At 46.0% G+C, this 15205-nt stretch overlaps 1 protein-coding gene across 2 annotated transcripts in view; it reads right to left on the bottom strand.

The window, feature by feature from the left end:
- Positions 1-15205, bottom strand: part of LOC126540944 (uncharacterized) — a 57545-nt gene that overhangs the window by 25237 nt on the left and 17103 nt on the right. For both annotated transcript variants that reach the window (XM_055076147.2, XM_072286277.1), the window contains exons 2-3: positions 7758-7860; positions 5424-5526 (exon numbers count right to left, since the gene is read on the bottom strand). In XM_055076147.2, the coding sequence (XP_054932122.1) occupies positions 5424-5526; positions 7758-7829 (175 nt within the window). In that variant the 5' untranslated portion in view covers positions 7830-7860. The remainder of the gene's footprint in view (positions 1-5423; positions 5527-7757; positions 7861-15205) is intronic.

The raw sequence follows: 15205 nt of genomic DNA, 5'->3' as shown, positions 1-15205 counted from the left end.
GGGTGGCGAAGCCTACTTAAGTTCCCGCACCTGGGGGCTGTGACGTCTCGGATTTTGATGGCATCTTCTAGGGCCTACTAATTATATGTAGCGGTACAGATTGACTACATTGTGTCCTAAAGGAACCAAATATTAGGCATGGCAAGTTGCGGGAAGCTTTATTCAGCCAACGCGGCACAAATGCGAAAACATACTTTGGAATCTCTGACGTCACGCTGACCTACCGGCGCTGGGGTATCGGCGCGAAATTCAAATACTGATACTTGGACCTTCATTTTCTCATCTAATGAAATAATTTTTTTAAATGACTGCCTGCATGGTTCTCAAACAATGCTTCATTAGTCTAAACTGATTTATTGTTTCGCTTTAGTGTCCCTTTAAACAGGAAGATTTTGAATATGCGGCACGTGGTGCTGGCGACTAAGTAAAAGTTTATCGCTAGAGGCGCAGTGTGTACGCTATAACGAGAGAAAAACAAGGAAAATAAATTTCAAAGAGTCAACTTGAAAGGAGCCAGTGATGCTTAAGTTCACATATTCACCCTATTTCTTTGATAAAGGACTTTATTCACGACTTGTCGCTAACAGTAGGTCGCTTATGCAGTATTATCCTGCGTAGAGAAAAACTATGCAGATAGCTACGCTGTTAACACCCGCCGTTAGCAATGGCGTTGCGGTACTGAGCCCGATGTCGATGGTTCGATGCCCGCCGCATGCATTCCAATAGGACCTGAATGCCGACACCATTGTGCCGTTCATTGAACGTCAAAGAACCCCAGCTGGTCAAAATTAATCCAGAACCCTCCACTGTGCCGTGCCTCGAAATGAGACTGTATACATGGCACGTAAAGTCCCAGAGCTTAATTTATATTTTTCCGATGTTTAAACGTTAGTACCAGAGTTTCCCTGTGATGGCATTTCGCTCTGAAACTTTAAAGGCACGTTACGTTCGCGAGTGTCGTTGGGGCAGAGACGTATGCGTGTTCGCGGTAGTCCGAAAGTCATAGACAGCCGGGAACGCGTGATAGTTTTTTTGTTACGGGTCTGGTACTACCAACTGCGCGAGACAGAGAACGAAGAACACACGGATAAGGAACGCGAAGACAGCTGCCGCCTGTTCCTTCTTTGTCCGTTGCCCGGCTGGCGCAATTAATGTTAGTCCTGTATAATAAACTGACTAGGCCCGCAAGAATGTTCCGTTCAACTTTGCTTATTACTTCGAGAACCACCAGAGGCGGAAGCACAAGTCCTGCACGAATGAAAAGCAAATTCTCTGTTGCCCGCAGAAAACAGGGAAGGTCCGTCTAATCCTTTAAAAGCGGCCGTTTTAGCTAAGGCACGTAGCGCATGACATCTCTGTTCATCGGCGGGTGGTAAAGAGCTGCTGTAGAGGACAGGGTTCTCATGTCGCTGGAAAACTTGTGGATTTGAGCAGACGCAAATTGAGGTCTGTTCTCCAATCCTTTTGAAGGCTTCGGTATAGGTTGTTGGCCACAATAGCCCGATACTTTTAGGAGCCGGTCATGGAACGCTAAGATAGCGCTGAAAACTACGGAATTTCCTGCGTCTTAGTTGGCCCTCAGGCCACGGTCAATGCTTGCACCTTCATTCTTGTAGGACCGAAAACCTTAGTTTCAATTCTGTGTCGTAGAAGCTTCACCTGTGGCTCATTTTTTTTTCTTTTGCGCGCGCGCAAGTAAGAGCTCGCTATATTCTCAAGAACGAAATCTGAGTGCGCTGAGTTTTCTCCCCTGGAGACATCGCTGATGATAGCATCAAGGTAGACGCAAACTTCGAGAATAAGTGTTGACTCCATGAGTTTCTGGAACATTGCTTGGCACTGCTTTTATGCCAAATGGCAGTCTGTTGACGTTGCAGAGGCCATTTATGGTGCTCATGGCGGCAATTAGGAAAATTGTTCGCTCACCTTCAACAACTGGAAGGTGAGCGCCAAGCCGAGGAGGCTTAAGATTTCTAAAGCAAAACATTCTTAGCCTCTTGCCCTCACTTTCGAATTCGCTTGTAACCGCTGTCGACTAGCCGCGAGCCCAATCCTCGTGTGCACGTTGACCCCCAGTGGAAGCTGTTGCAAAATAAAAATATCTGACAGGTATTTTCGAACCCGGTTTTCCCAGCACAGAAGCCCGATTCTCTACATAATTCTGGCAAAAAAGAACAAGGCATATGCCCCGGATGGATGCATAAAAAGGCGGAATAAAACACTAGTTTCCCTAAAGCAAGCCAGAGCATAAAGGCACTTGTTGCGTTTAGCCTCATCGTCTGACGACAATTTCACTTATGCATACAAGCGGGTGCATCTTGTAGCCGACGATGAGGATAGAAGCAACGGGACGCGTTCGTATATGACGTTCGCAGTGCAACTCCCGTCGCACCTTGGCCCTGTGGCGCGTTTCTACAACTTACAGCACGTCGCGTCTTGTCGTTCAACACGTCCTAAGGGGAGCGCAGGCCCCGAAATGAAGTTTTCTATTTATCACATGTATTTCAGATTGTAGGTACGGTATTATGCGTCAACATTCTATTTTCACTCGCAAAAAAATTTTAAAAATTATAGCGCTTGTCCAACCAAATGACTGCGAAAGTTTATTACAATTGAGGCACGGTAGCTGTCGGGTCTTCATTTTTTTCACTTATTTATAAATTTATTTAATTATTTATTTATTCCAGTAACCTGAGGGCATTACATGGGGGAGGGCGGCGGATGGAGAGAAAGTCTAGCGGAAGTGGAATGTGTAGAATGTAAATAATATAGGATGACATTAGATACAATAAAAAATAATCTAAACGCCAAAGAAAAAACAGAAAATCAACAAGAAGAAACGAATCTTACAATATCTGTCAATATCCCTCGTTTCAGCTAGCTTTATTTCTTCTTTCCTTTTTGTTTTTGGCGCTCTGTTAGACTGTACTGCCTTTGGTAACAGCCCGCATTTTTCCGACTGCACTTATTTCGCAATCGGCCCACATTTTTAAGCCACACGATATAGCTCCGAAGTGGGGGAAGTCCACCTGTAATGCTGATGCAGTAAAAAGTTCCGTTTGCTCTGCAAGGCCCACTAGAGTGTCTTCGGGCCGCGCCTGTCACCGAAATGTGCACTGCGCCTCTTGTTGGAATTCGCTATTTTACCTTGCTGGCTCAAAAAACCATCGCGTGAGTAGATTTCCCACAGTGCGTGCGATCTGCATAATTTTCCCCCCAGAAAGCGCGCTCGAGAATTCGGGTGTCGGCAGCGGCGGATGATAGTTGTGTCGCTTGATCGTCGGTGCTCCGGTAGTCCCCGTAGAAACTCAATGCCTCCTCGTTCTTCCGTACGACAATAAGCGGTGCAGCCCATTCCTAAGGTTGCGTCTATTCGGTGATACCTTATTGCTGCAGTCTGTGAAGCTCCTGTTCAACTGATGTTTGCAGGGCGAGAGGTACCGACTTGCTGACCAGTTCCACAGACTAGTCCTACCAGATGACTTGTCCTCCCGTCCGAGGCCTAGAGAAAAATAAATTCTGGGATTTCAAACGCGAAACGCACGATCTGAGTCATCGTGGGTGTGATTGATCGTGCCTGGGTTGAACCCGCAACCTCTCAGTAGCACGACGCCATACCAACTCAGCTAAAGGCTGCAAAAGTGCGCGTCGATAGCGTCAACATCCGACTGCAAGCGATCCCGCACGCGAACATTGTCTTCGAGAGGCCCGACGCAACGCAGAATGGTAGAATCTGTATATATCCACATGTACAAGAGGTACCGGCTAAACATTTGCAGAGCATCCTGTACCGCTGCCACCATGGTTTTCAGAAGCGTAGGTGAGAGAACAGAGAGTTGCGGCATCCCATGGTCAACCGGGCGTGTTCTCCGAATCTATCCTCTTTACCGTGAGTCTGCCGTATCGCTAAAAAAATTTGTCCCAATTGATAGTTTCTTGCACAGGACGCGGATGTTTGCTATGCGCATAATTTTTGAGAACGCACTTTTCAATGCGGTTGTGATTGATCCGACTAAAGTTGAGACCTTAACTTTAAAAACCTCGGTGAAATTGGGACAAACCAGATTGGTATCGTCGGGTGCAATATGAAACGCATTAATATTGCCTAGCTGCCGCTTACGCGAGCTACGCAACCTTATCGTATTCGCAAAGCAACTGCGACACAAAAGGCAATTTTATAACAGGACACCGATAACAGAGCATCTGAAGCTGATTCAGTCCCGTCTTGTAGCTCAACTTGTATCTAAGGTTCGGTAAGCTTGCGCTGCATCCGCCTACTTAATCGAGCTTAATTTCGGTTGTATAATACAGCGTGTCTGGCTTCGTACTTGTTTCATTTAACGAGAGTTTAGGTGAAAAGCAAAATAATATGCGTAAGGAATTTGACGCCTTTCTCTAGTCACCGTTTATGTCAGGATTCTCTCTAAAGCTCGGCTCGTAACCTGCGACACTACATCTGCGCCAAGCTGTTTCGTGCCACATAATCTTAATTCACTGATTTTAATCAACGTTGTTTTAAAAGAAAACATTTCTGAAGTGGAAATGATGTTCGATAAGTGAAGCTGCACCACCGCCATCGTAGGAGGAGAACAATAAAATGTTAGCCTATAGTGAAGCAACACAGGCCCTTGCTTCAAAGTCCCGAGGAGTTTATCATGGTTTAATTTGCCGTACAGATATTACTCGACGAGCACCGTTGTGTTACCGATTTTACTCAACTTCCTAGAACATTTTATTAGAGCGAGCGTCATCGATACTCGGCCGAAAAGAAATGCTTTCGTCGGTAGCCTCCTTTTATTTTCTAATTAGTTTACCATAACAGAACAAAATCACTTTGTGATTTGTTAATTAGCGGACGCCATCCTAAAAGCCTATATATATCGGAAGGGAAGTAGGGTAAAGCGCTGGCTCCACCTCTTCGGGTAAGAAGTTGCGGAAGCTTCCAGCCTAGCACCTCCTTCTTTTGAACACCACAATTGTTGTGACGTCGCAATTCCATAGTGACGCGTTTCGACTCGACTGGCGCAAGCAGTATTTCTCCAATGCTAGTACTTAACGCAGTAGCAATAAAGGAGGCATTTTGTTCCTTATATAATGCGGCGGAGATGATAAGCGAAAGCATACGCCATTGCCCGGTAATGAAGATGTTATCACTGGTAGCAAGTTTGTATGCGAGCAAGCCATTCTCTTTCAATGGGAACCGCCACGTGCTCTGACACAACCAGATTTTCCTCGGTAGGCTATATTGGCTCGCGTCGCACCGAAATGTAAACTATGACAGTAGGTGAGTCGAGAGCATAGGTTGCTTCGCTCCAAACGCTAGTGTAATCACTGAGTAAACGGCTTGCAAATTAACCAGGCACATTAGTTCGTTGCAAGAACCTACATGCCTCGCCATTCGTTGCCTTTGGAGTAGTTCGTACCTAGAATTGACGTGTCGATGGAGGCCAACTTCAAGTGCATCATGATGTCTGTACTGCCCATGATGGCAAACATCTGTCCCATAAGGAACAGGCTATGGAAAGTCTAAAAAGCAAACAGTACCAAGTGCAACGTTAGATACGGACTGTACTTATAAGTATACACACACACTCAATATGCATTTAGTCAAACAATGGTTTCGCAGAGCCTATCAAAGAACAATAACGGAAGACAATCAGGGTGTGCAGTGTGTGCTGTGAAGGTTTGATATAAACGTCGAACGCGTACATTAGCGCAGGTTATTCCATTCTTCCTGCGCTGGAGAAAAAGTTCATTAATTCGTCGCACACACTCATCTGTGCGACTGCTTGACTCATCGCGAGAAGTGCAAATTTTAAGTCGTAGGAATAGCTGCGAAACTTGCCCTGTAGGGCGTGGTCGCAGAGCCAACACCTAATTGTTCAACATGTTGACACGTACACCTGCACTGAAGCGTTACGCAAGCATTACGTCAGGAGCGACTCGCCTGGCGGCAAACCACCACTATACAACATTATCTCTAAAGGTTGTGCGCACAAAAATAAGCTTCGAAATTTGGAGATTAAACTGGACAGTGTTTACAGTATGCACACAGGGCGTGGCCACTACGATTAGCAATATATTCGAGATAGTTATCTCCAGAATTTGTCTGAATTGGCCCACGCAGCTTGGTTTTGAAATGCAGTGGTACGCTTTGAGAGAAGTTGTTAATCGCAGTGCTAATGCGCTGCTTTGCAAATTTCGGGACGTGAAATGTTGATGCTATAGTTGTAATTTAAGAGTCGCACTATTTGTAACTGACATACAGGAGTACAATGAAAAGGAAAATTGTAAATGAATAAAATTATTAGATCATTCGCTCGTAAGGAAGTGATTATCTCAGAATTATTATTACACATCATCGGTAATATTTTGCTCAAGAAAGACACATTTTAATTCCCACTCGCCATAACCCGCTCTTCTTCCTTGAAGTGTGTCTTATGGGCACGGCTTGCCTTGTATGCAAAAGTGACCATATAGTTGGCCAATATTCTGCTTTTATCATTCGAGCAGAGCTCTTTTCTTTACCCCTTACGTGAAAGCAGTACTGCCTGTCCAAATCACTCTATATTTAGAGGACGCATAGGTTGCCGATTTACAAATACATTTTTAAAGAAACTGCAACCAGTATGAACGATCGGCAACATATCGTGATGACATAAGTTGCAGCCATTTTTTTTTTCAGAATCGTTCCTTAAATCTGCAATCGGTTGTCTTTATAAGAACTTTGTTCTTGACAGAGACCTCCCACTTTTCATTGCAGTTTCGTACACATTTGGAAGCACTGGCTATTGCCTCTTTGCCATTAGTTCCATTATTTATTTTTTTCACAGTGAAGCATTCTTTGCGAAACGTCGAACTTTCCCAGTCGTGACTGCGAGCTGCTGCTGCTGTCTTCCCGAATAACTGAAACATTAAAAAAATGTAAGTAATGGCCCGATCAAACATCGGTGCCCCAACACAGCAGCCTGGTGTTCTAACATAAGGCCACTATCGCACGTATACTTCTGTCGTGACAACACCCAGTAGCTATTATAGATGATCGCGTGTCACAGCCTCGTGTTCCGACATAAGGCCACTATCGCACGTATACATCTGCGTGACAACACCAAATAGCTATTATAGATGACCGCGTGTCCCAGCGTGGTGTTCTAACATAAGGTCACTGTCGCACGTATACTTCTGGCGTGGCAACACCAACTAGCTATTATAGATGATCGCGTGTCATACATAGCCTGGTGTTCTAACATAAGGCCACTATCGCACGTATGCTTCTGCCGTGGCAACACAAAATAGCTATTATAGATGATGACGCGCGTGGGCGCCAGTTTCCTTTACGGCAAAGACACAGAATGATATGGGCAGACTTATAGCATCTGATTAACCGCTTCACGAAGGTGTCAATAGGTACGTTGAACATGCATAGTTCTATTCCTGAACAAAGACATTCGAGCCATTCTAGGCACGCTGAGTATATTTAACATGCTTCTTCAGGGTATTCAGCCACATGGCACGCGTTATTTATGACAGAATACGCGGCAAGAGGCGATAGTAGCTCATAAAACCGAAAAGACCAGGCAATTTTTCTAAATGTGTTAATACAAAAATGGGCACGTGAACCATTCAGTAAACTTATGTTTCAATTCATATGACCGATTGTCTGTGGGATCTGAAGCATAAGTGTACTCCGGGTTCCATAAAAAAAACTCATCACGTTCGTGCAGCGTTGTATAGAAGGAATGCGCCTATATACTCACGAAAAAGATGGTGGCCATCGTTTGAATACCGGGCTGGTTTCTGAGAGCCACGAACTCGAACACCGACTCCATTGCGAACAGCTTCCTCTTCTTCTCTGACCCGCTAAAGACATGGCACATATTATCAGCCAAAAATCGGCCAAGGAGATATGCAAAGTTACTACGCAACATAACGAAGAAAAGATTGTCTCCTTTTATTGTGATATCAAATTGACGACCACGGTGTTGAAGCTATGGAAAAATCTACGAGGCTCCGTTTTCACGACATGGAAAGAAATTGGTGGCTGCGTTATACCGAGAGTCCTTTTCCAATCTCAATGACATCGCCCGCACCCAAGCGCGCGCGCACTTAACCACCACGCGGGAGCACGGTCGAGCTCAGACTCCGGGGTTCTCGAGTTTCTGGACACTCTCACTACTTTCAACGAAATCACTACACACTACCACCCGGGTAGGAGGACTTATCATCCCGCTCATAGCAAACTGGCTAGACCTCTGGCGTCCACTTTACGCATGCTTCAGGTTAAGTCCTATCCAAACCTGGCCCTTTTCCATACCATCACTCCAGAGGCATTTAGCTCCACTTGCCCAGACTGTGGGGCTATTAGCAATGTCACACAAATGCTCTGGCGATGCCCCTCGTTACAACCGAATCGCATCACGGAAGAAGAATGGACCTCTGTTATCCAGAGCTCGGAACTTTCACGGCTAACTTCGGCTGTCTAGAGAGCCCACAATGCGGGGGTTAGGCTCGGCCTACCAGTCCCCAGGTGGGAGCGGCCCGCAGCTCTGCCCTAGGGCAAAGCTTCTCAGGACCTTGTAAATAAAGTTCTTGGTATGTCTGTCAGTATACCGTATATTAGCATCCCAGTCTTTTTCTCTCATTAGCGCCATTCTATGAGCTTAAATACCATCATGATATAAAACTACTACACCTAATCATTCAACTTTTCGTCTACCCCTTATGATTACCTCGCGTGTGCCAGTGCTTTCCCAACCATAAGATACCACAGGCTCAACCTCAAGCCCTATTTTGCGGGCACAAACAACAGTAATTTCTCGCAATTTGCGGAATGCTGGAACGTAATGCCTAGCTTTCAGATACTTTTCAGAGGTAAAAGTACAGATTTAAATTGAACAGGCGTCCCGATTTTGGCGGGGCACGTTCCGCTTTTACCGCCATGGTCCCTCTGTCTCACGGCTTACGTGTGGGACGGTGTTTTTGTCCCGCAAGGACATCTTGATAAAAGTGCGACCACTAGGAATAAGAGCCAACTAATCATGATGACAAAGTTGCAGCCTTTTGATTTTTTTTTTCAGAATCTTTTCATAAAGGTGCGCTTGGCTGTCATGATAAGAAATTTGGTCTTGAGAGAACCTCCCACTTTTCATTACAGTTTTACTACAAATTGGGAACCAATGGCTTTTGCCTTTTTCGCTTTAAACTCATTTTTTAAAGCGAAGCATCCTTTGCGAACCCTCGCTAACATTTTTAATTGTGGCTGTTTTCCCGAAACGCCTGCCCTGTGGTGCTAAATTAGCTGTTCCCTTTCTCGGATGTGGTGGCGCCAGCTTCGAAAAAAAAAAAACGCGAGAGGCGGGTGACAAGTGCTCCGCAAGTGAGGAAGCGACGCCCACAACGCATGACCACATTCGCCTCGTACTTTCCCTTTATCCAGCTACAATGGAATTCTAAATGAGTTGGCTAGCGAACTGTAGAAAAGCCAGTGCATATTGACCACGACGTCTTCATGCCATCTTGCTTGCCACTCCTGTTGCGTTATAAGCAGGCGGAATAATGGAAACTCAAGTGCAAACTTACTGTAGAGCGCGGAAAATAATTTTCCTTTACATATACAAAGCCTAGAATCAATATTGTCGTGTAGTAGTGAGAGTGAAAAACGCAGCAGCAAAACTGTGAATAGCTTGACTAACTTTTTACGGTGCGAACCTGTGCCTACAAAAGCAAGTTACACTCAAAGCACAACGACAGCAGCAAACACAGTCAGCGATCTTCGAAATCTGATGAGCGACTAAAGCGCGTCGGCCTTATACATCACTCGTCGAAGGTTCTAGTGTAATCGATGGTGCCTGCGTGGTTTCGAGAAAGTACCACACAGAATAAAACAAAAAAGTCTCTAAGTTCGTCAGCGGACGGGGAAAGGCTTAAGATGCACCACGTGGGAGACTTAAGGTCGTGCGCGGCGTCCCTGTGATTGCGAAATGCCGTCTGGCACGACCTCATATACCAGTGCGCCAATACGCCGGATGATCTTGTAGGGTATGAAATAGCACCGTAATAGTTTCTCGCTAAGTCCTCGTCGGTGTATCTGAGTACAGACCCACACACTGTCGCCGGTGCTCAGTTCGCTAAGTGCGGCGATGAATAGAACGGATGTCAAGCGCCTGCGACTGGACGTGCCTCATCGTCACGCTTGTCAATCGGGTGTGTGTGCGACGAAATTGTGCACCAGCGCAACTCCTACTTTCCTTTGTCCTAAGTGCAACCCCTCTTCGCCAGGGAAGGGTGTCTCTCCGAATTCCGGCGTGTGGGTTGACCAGCGTGTTGACCCGACGTGACCGCAGCTCCCCACCTCTACACCTGTGAGCGGTTTTTCTCCGTATTCCTCTGTGTGAATTGCGAGAGAGTGATTCTTCTCAGTATTCCTGTGTGGGCTGACCAGTGTGCTGAGAAGGCGCTCTACCAGGATAGTGTCGCGTATAAGAATACGCGACACTATCCTGGTAGAGCGCCTTCTCAGCACACTGGTCAGCCCACACAGGAATACTGAGAAGCGAGACCCAACGAACACATCTCTACCCTGGTGTGCAGGAGCAAGCACGCCAAACATTTCTGTATTTATTTTTGTCTTGGAGCGTACCGCTCACCCGTACCGATGTATTAAACTTCTCTTATATTTTTTTAATGATCTCGTCTTCCCTTTCTTACCCTCTCCAATCGTCAATTTGGAGCTCCAAACGGACGCTATTGAAGGTCACTGAAACCCCGTCCCCGTACCAATCGGTGACAGCCGCAAACCCTGGTGGCCGCAGTAGGATATGGATCTTCCAGCCGCGTCTACCAAGTCGCAACTGAATGCAGCGTTCATGATGGTCTACGTCGGATTCTTGGCTGCAAGGGGTTTGCATGCGGCACTTTCTTTGCCGAGTTTCGCCAGGTTTTGTTGAGGGGTTAGAACAAAACGGGTAATTCGAGCTATTGTTATCCCCTACTTAGTTCAGGTTGCAGCAAGATAGTTGTTTACAGTAGAGAGAGCAGCACTGCAAAGAGCCTTGAATTTCAAGTCATTGCGTAAACCGGAGTTGTTGGAGCTAGCGAAGGAGTTGCAACTTCAAGTCACTGACGCACTCCCAAATTCACATTTATTAATGAGGCTGTTCTTGATCTAGAGGCTGCGGATGATGAGCTTACAGAACGCCTGGAAATCATTAGAGAAAGGGAGACTGCGAAAAGTCAGGCAGAAGAGCGTGAACAAAGGGAACATGAAGAACGAGAATGTAAAGAACAGAAAGAGAAGAAGCCTCAGGAAAGGGAACGTGAGCGTAAAGCACGGAAGGAGCGGGAGGAAGAGGAACACGCACTTCAATTGAAGCGACTCGAGCTTGAAATGGAATGCGCTCGCGCAGCACGGCAGGGGAGCGACATAAACAGTGCAGGAGAGCGTGTATCATTAAAGATGACAGAGCTAATGCGCCTCTTTGAGGTCGAAGAGGACATTGGTTTGTTTTTGGAGAACTTCGATGCCAAAACAAGTGTTCTCCGGCGAATAGTGGCCACCGTCACCAACGCAAGCCATCGCGAAATCACAAGCGGCACAATAAGCCAAAGCACCGTGACCGGAGCTAAGGAGCTAGCTGTCGCTCTAGCAGCGGCGGAGGCCTTCAGATCTGGCAACTCTCTAATAATTCTAACTGATTCTCAAGACGCCTTCCGGCATTTCCTGAAAAGTAGAATCAGCTACCGCGCACTCCGTGTATTCCTCCAAACGGCAGGCGGCGTAACACACCACACGACATAACCACAGCCGATCCAACACAACATACTGTGGTTGCCCGAACAAGCAGGAATAGCGGGGAACGAAGACGCGGACAGGGTAGCCCAACGGTTTGCAATCCGAGAACCTGAAGAATCCACACTCGAAACTCTACCCTCTGTTACAAATGAATACTCGGCTTTATTGGCACACTACAAGAGAACCCGGATACAGTATCCTCCCCCGCATAAATCACTCACGAGGGCGCCGACTACCGGCAGGAGAAAGCTCGAAACAGAAACTTTCCCCAACTTAAACCAACTGAGTAAAATGTACGCAGCTAAATTCCCGGGGTGCGGACAAAAGCCCACCTTGTATCACACCACATGGAAATGTCGACTTATAACAGCAGCCCGTAAAATCATAAATTCAAGTGCGGAGCCATGGGAGGCACTGCTGCCCAGCGACCGCTGCGAGGACCAAATGCAGCGGTCGTGCAGCGAGCACGCTGGGCAACTGAAACCGTTGGAGTCCTCGACAAAGGGCCCCACCCATGCTAAGCCCAGTCAAGAGCGTCTAAGAAGACCCTGACGGACAACAAAAGATCTTGCAGAGATCAAGAAATTTTTTTGATGATGATGATGGCCACAGCCTCTGCTCGCACTGTTACCGGGCGAGGCAACGGACGTAGTCGCTGGCTGAACCAAAGAGGAAGCTGAGAATTATGATAAAGTAAAGCCCAGTTTGGTGAGTAAGTATAGGCTGTCCATGGAAGCGTTCTGGCGGAAGTTCTGCGAAATGGAAAAGGCTAGGAATTAGTCCTATTAGCCCGAGAATGAATTGCAGGGGCGCTGCAAGCGCCGCTCGCCTGACGTCAGGGTATGGACTCGCGGCTGTCGTCTGTTGCTGTTCAGGCGGTGCCCGGGCACCTTCTGCAGCGTTTTCGTTTGTTCGCTCTCATTCCCTCCACGCGTATGCTTATGGCGGTCGTCTCAAATATGTTTTTAAGACGTCTTCGTTCCCGAAAATTTATTCAAAGAGCTTATTTCTTAGACGATAAAACAGTTCTCAAAGACAACGCTACAGTGCCAGCCTCAGGAGTGCAAACCAGCCCATTAGGGGTTTTTCATGAGCGGATGGACAACCGCAAAAACATCGCATTAAGAATCCAGTTGTGATACCATAAATGCCGCGGTGCGACAAGTATGTGACAAACACTAGCTATATATGACTTCTAGAACCGTTACCTTGCTTTTATTGCGCTAAAACAGATTTGCTCACGACGAGCAGTTGATGATAAAATATCGAATTTTTGCATTTCTTCACGAAAACGCTCGCCAGTAATACGACGACTTGCCTAACTCTGCAGTTTAGATTCTACGAGCACCACTTGCTCCTTTAAATGCTTCTCAAAATTAGGCAGTTGTTCACGAGTTTATTTAAGTGGCGGTAATTTGAAGTAAAGCTAAATGAGGCTTACAGCTGAATACGAAAAGGAATGTACCAATATATAATCCTTTTTCCGTGCTACACATTCAACTGATTTGAGCAATTTGCTGGTGTTTGTTGCTTGAGGAATATACATGACAAATCTGTTTTGCGAGCTGACGCAGGATGCTCGGCCCAATTTTTTTAGTGAAATATGCGAGGCCTGTGGTGTCTTCCTTATGAAGGTTCGCGAGGTTCTCTTTTATGTACTGGCGAAGCAAATAGTTCTCCGTTTGTATAATTAAACAACGCTGGATAGAGACATACAGGGTGAGGCGCAAGGTGCTTGAATTTTTCTTTTCTAGGCAGCCTAAACTGCGCTATTGTACCTCAGTATACTTTAGGCATTCCAATTGGCGCTGTAAAAGACTGCTTCATGGCTTCAATTCGAAGTTGTAGTTAACTTATGGGTTTCGCGAACCATGTGTGCCTAGCCATGACGACGGTCAGTTGCTAGCCTGCTAGTAACAGCAAGCCCAAGCCCAAGCTGCTATTGTAGCAGTTGCTAGCGTTGCGTGAGGGGTGTGCCATAATGTCGATAAAGCCCACTGAGGGCCACCGCGAAACATTTCATCGCTTGCAATTGATCGGCCCTCGATCTTAACCACGAAACTTTTCATTCAAGGTGATTGCTACTATGATATTTGTGAATTAACTATATATGTAAATACTCTACATATGACGCGCCGCCGTGTTAGCAACCATGAGCCATTAGATTTATGGAGGCCTGCTTCAGATTGCGGTGAAAGTAGCAGCTAACTTTTTTCATACGAAATGTTCGCCTGGCTCTTCCTTTTAAGCATTAGTAAAGTGGCCATATTTGACTAGAATAATTCACCAGATAAATTAGAATCATGATGACAACTTCGCTAGGCAGTGTCTTTCTAACACGGATAACATGCTGACACCTAATACCAAGATTTTTCTTTTGTGTAAAATGCAGTGTCTCCCATAGCTGAGTACCAAACAACTGTTAAGTGCTTTGCGAAGCATCATACACAACTTTGCGTGTTGAATTTGCAGACATTCTTTTTATGCAAAATTTAAGGACAGACACGGCGCAAATATGCATTGCAAAACCAGTAGACTACTTGAACGCTACATAGCTTGCGATATCCAAGCCGCAAACTTTCTCGACTCACGCGCTTTTGAAGAAAGAACTCTGGTCCAGGCATGGCATCAGAAAGAACCCGACATGTCTTTCAACAAATACGGCTCGAGCCACTCATACCCCAAGCATACACGAAGGGAACGAGCGCGCGCGACAGCCGGAGCGAGTGGCGTCCTGGCCGTGACGTCACTCTCAAGAGGGCGCCAGTCCAAATTCTTGCCGCTAATAGAGTTTCATATAACCTTATATGAAACATGGACGAATAGCCCAATGCACAAAACGCGAATGGTGATTACGCGAAAGTTCAGTGTTCTGCGCTTGTCAGCTCAAAATGGCCAGACCTGGTGAGGGGCTTTTTAACACACTCTGGGCAGCTGGGCATCTTCCATCCTCATAAAAAGAAGCTTTTGTCATTCCTAGTATTAAAACTGGGCAAAGATCCAGCTTCAGTAACGAGCTATCGTCCTATAGCGCTAACAAGTTGCCTCTGCAAGTTGTTTGAAAAAATGATCAATCATCGCCTTCTACATTACGTCGAACCAAACGAAATGCTTGATCCGTACCACTGGGGATTTAGAGATGGTTGGTCAACAACTGACCACCTAGTGCATGTTGAGGCCAATATTCGCGATGTTTTTGACCATAAAAATTTCATATCCATTTCTCTTCACGCGGAAAAGGCCTACGACACCACGCGGCGCTATGTAATCCTCTGTGACTTGTCGCGAATGGGTATCAATAAGTGCAATAAAATAATGAATAATGCAAGTAAGTGCAATAAAGAATAAGTGAAATAAAAGATTTCCCAGCTGATCACATTCGTTTATTCCACTGTGGAGATAAGTACAACATAG

The sequence above is a fragment of the Dermacentor andersoni genome, chromosome 2, assembly GCF_023375885.2.
Source record: "Dermacentor andersoni chromosome 2, qqDerAnde1_hic_scaffold, whole genome shotgun sequence".
NCBI lineage: Eukaryota > Metazoa > Arthropoda > Arachnida > Ixodida > Ixodidae > Dermacentor > Dermacentor andersoni.
This window is presented reverse-complemented; position numbering and strand designations above follow the sequence as displayed.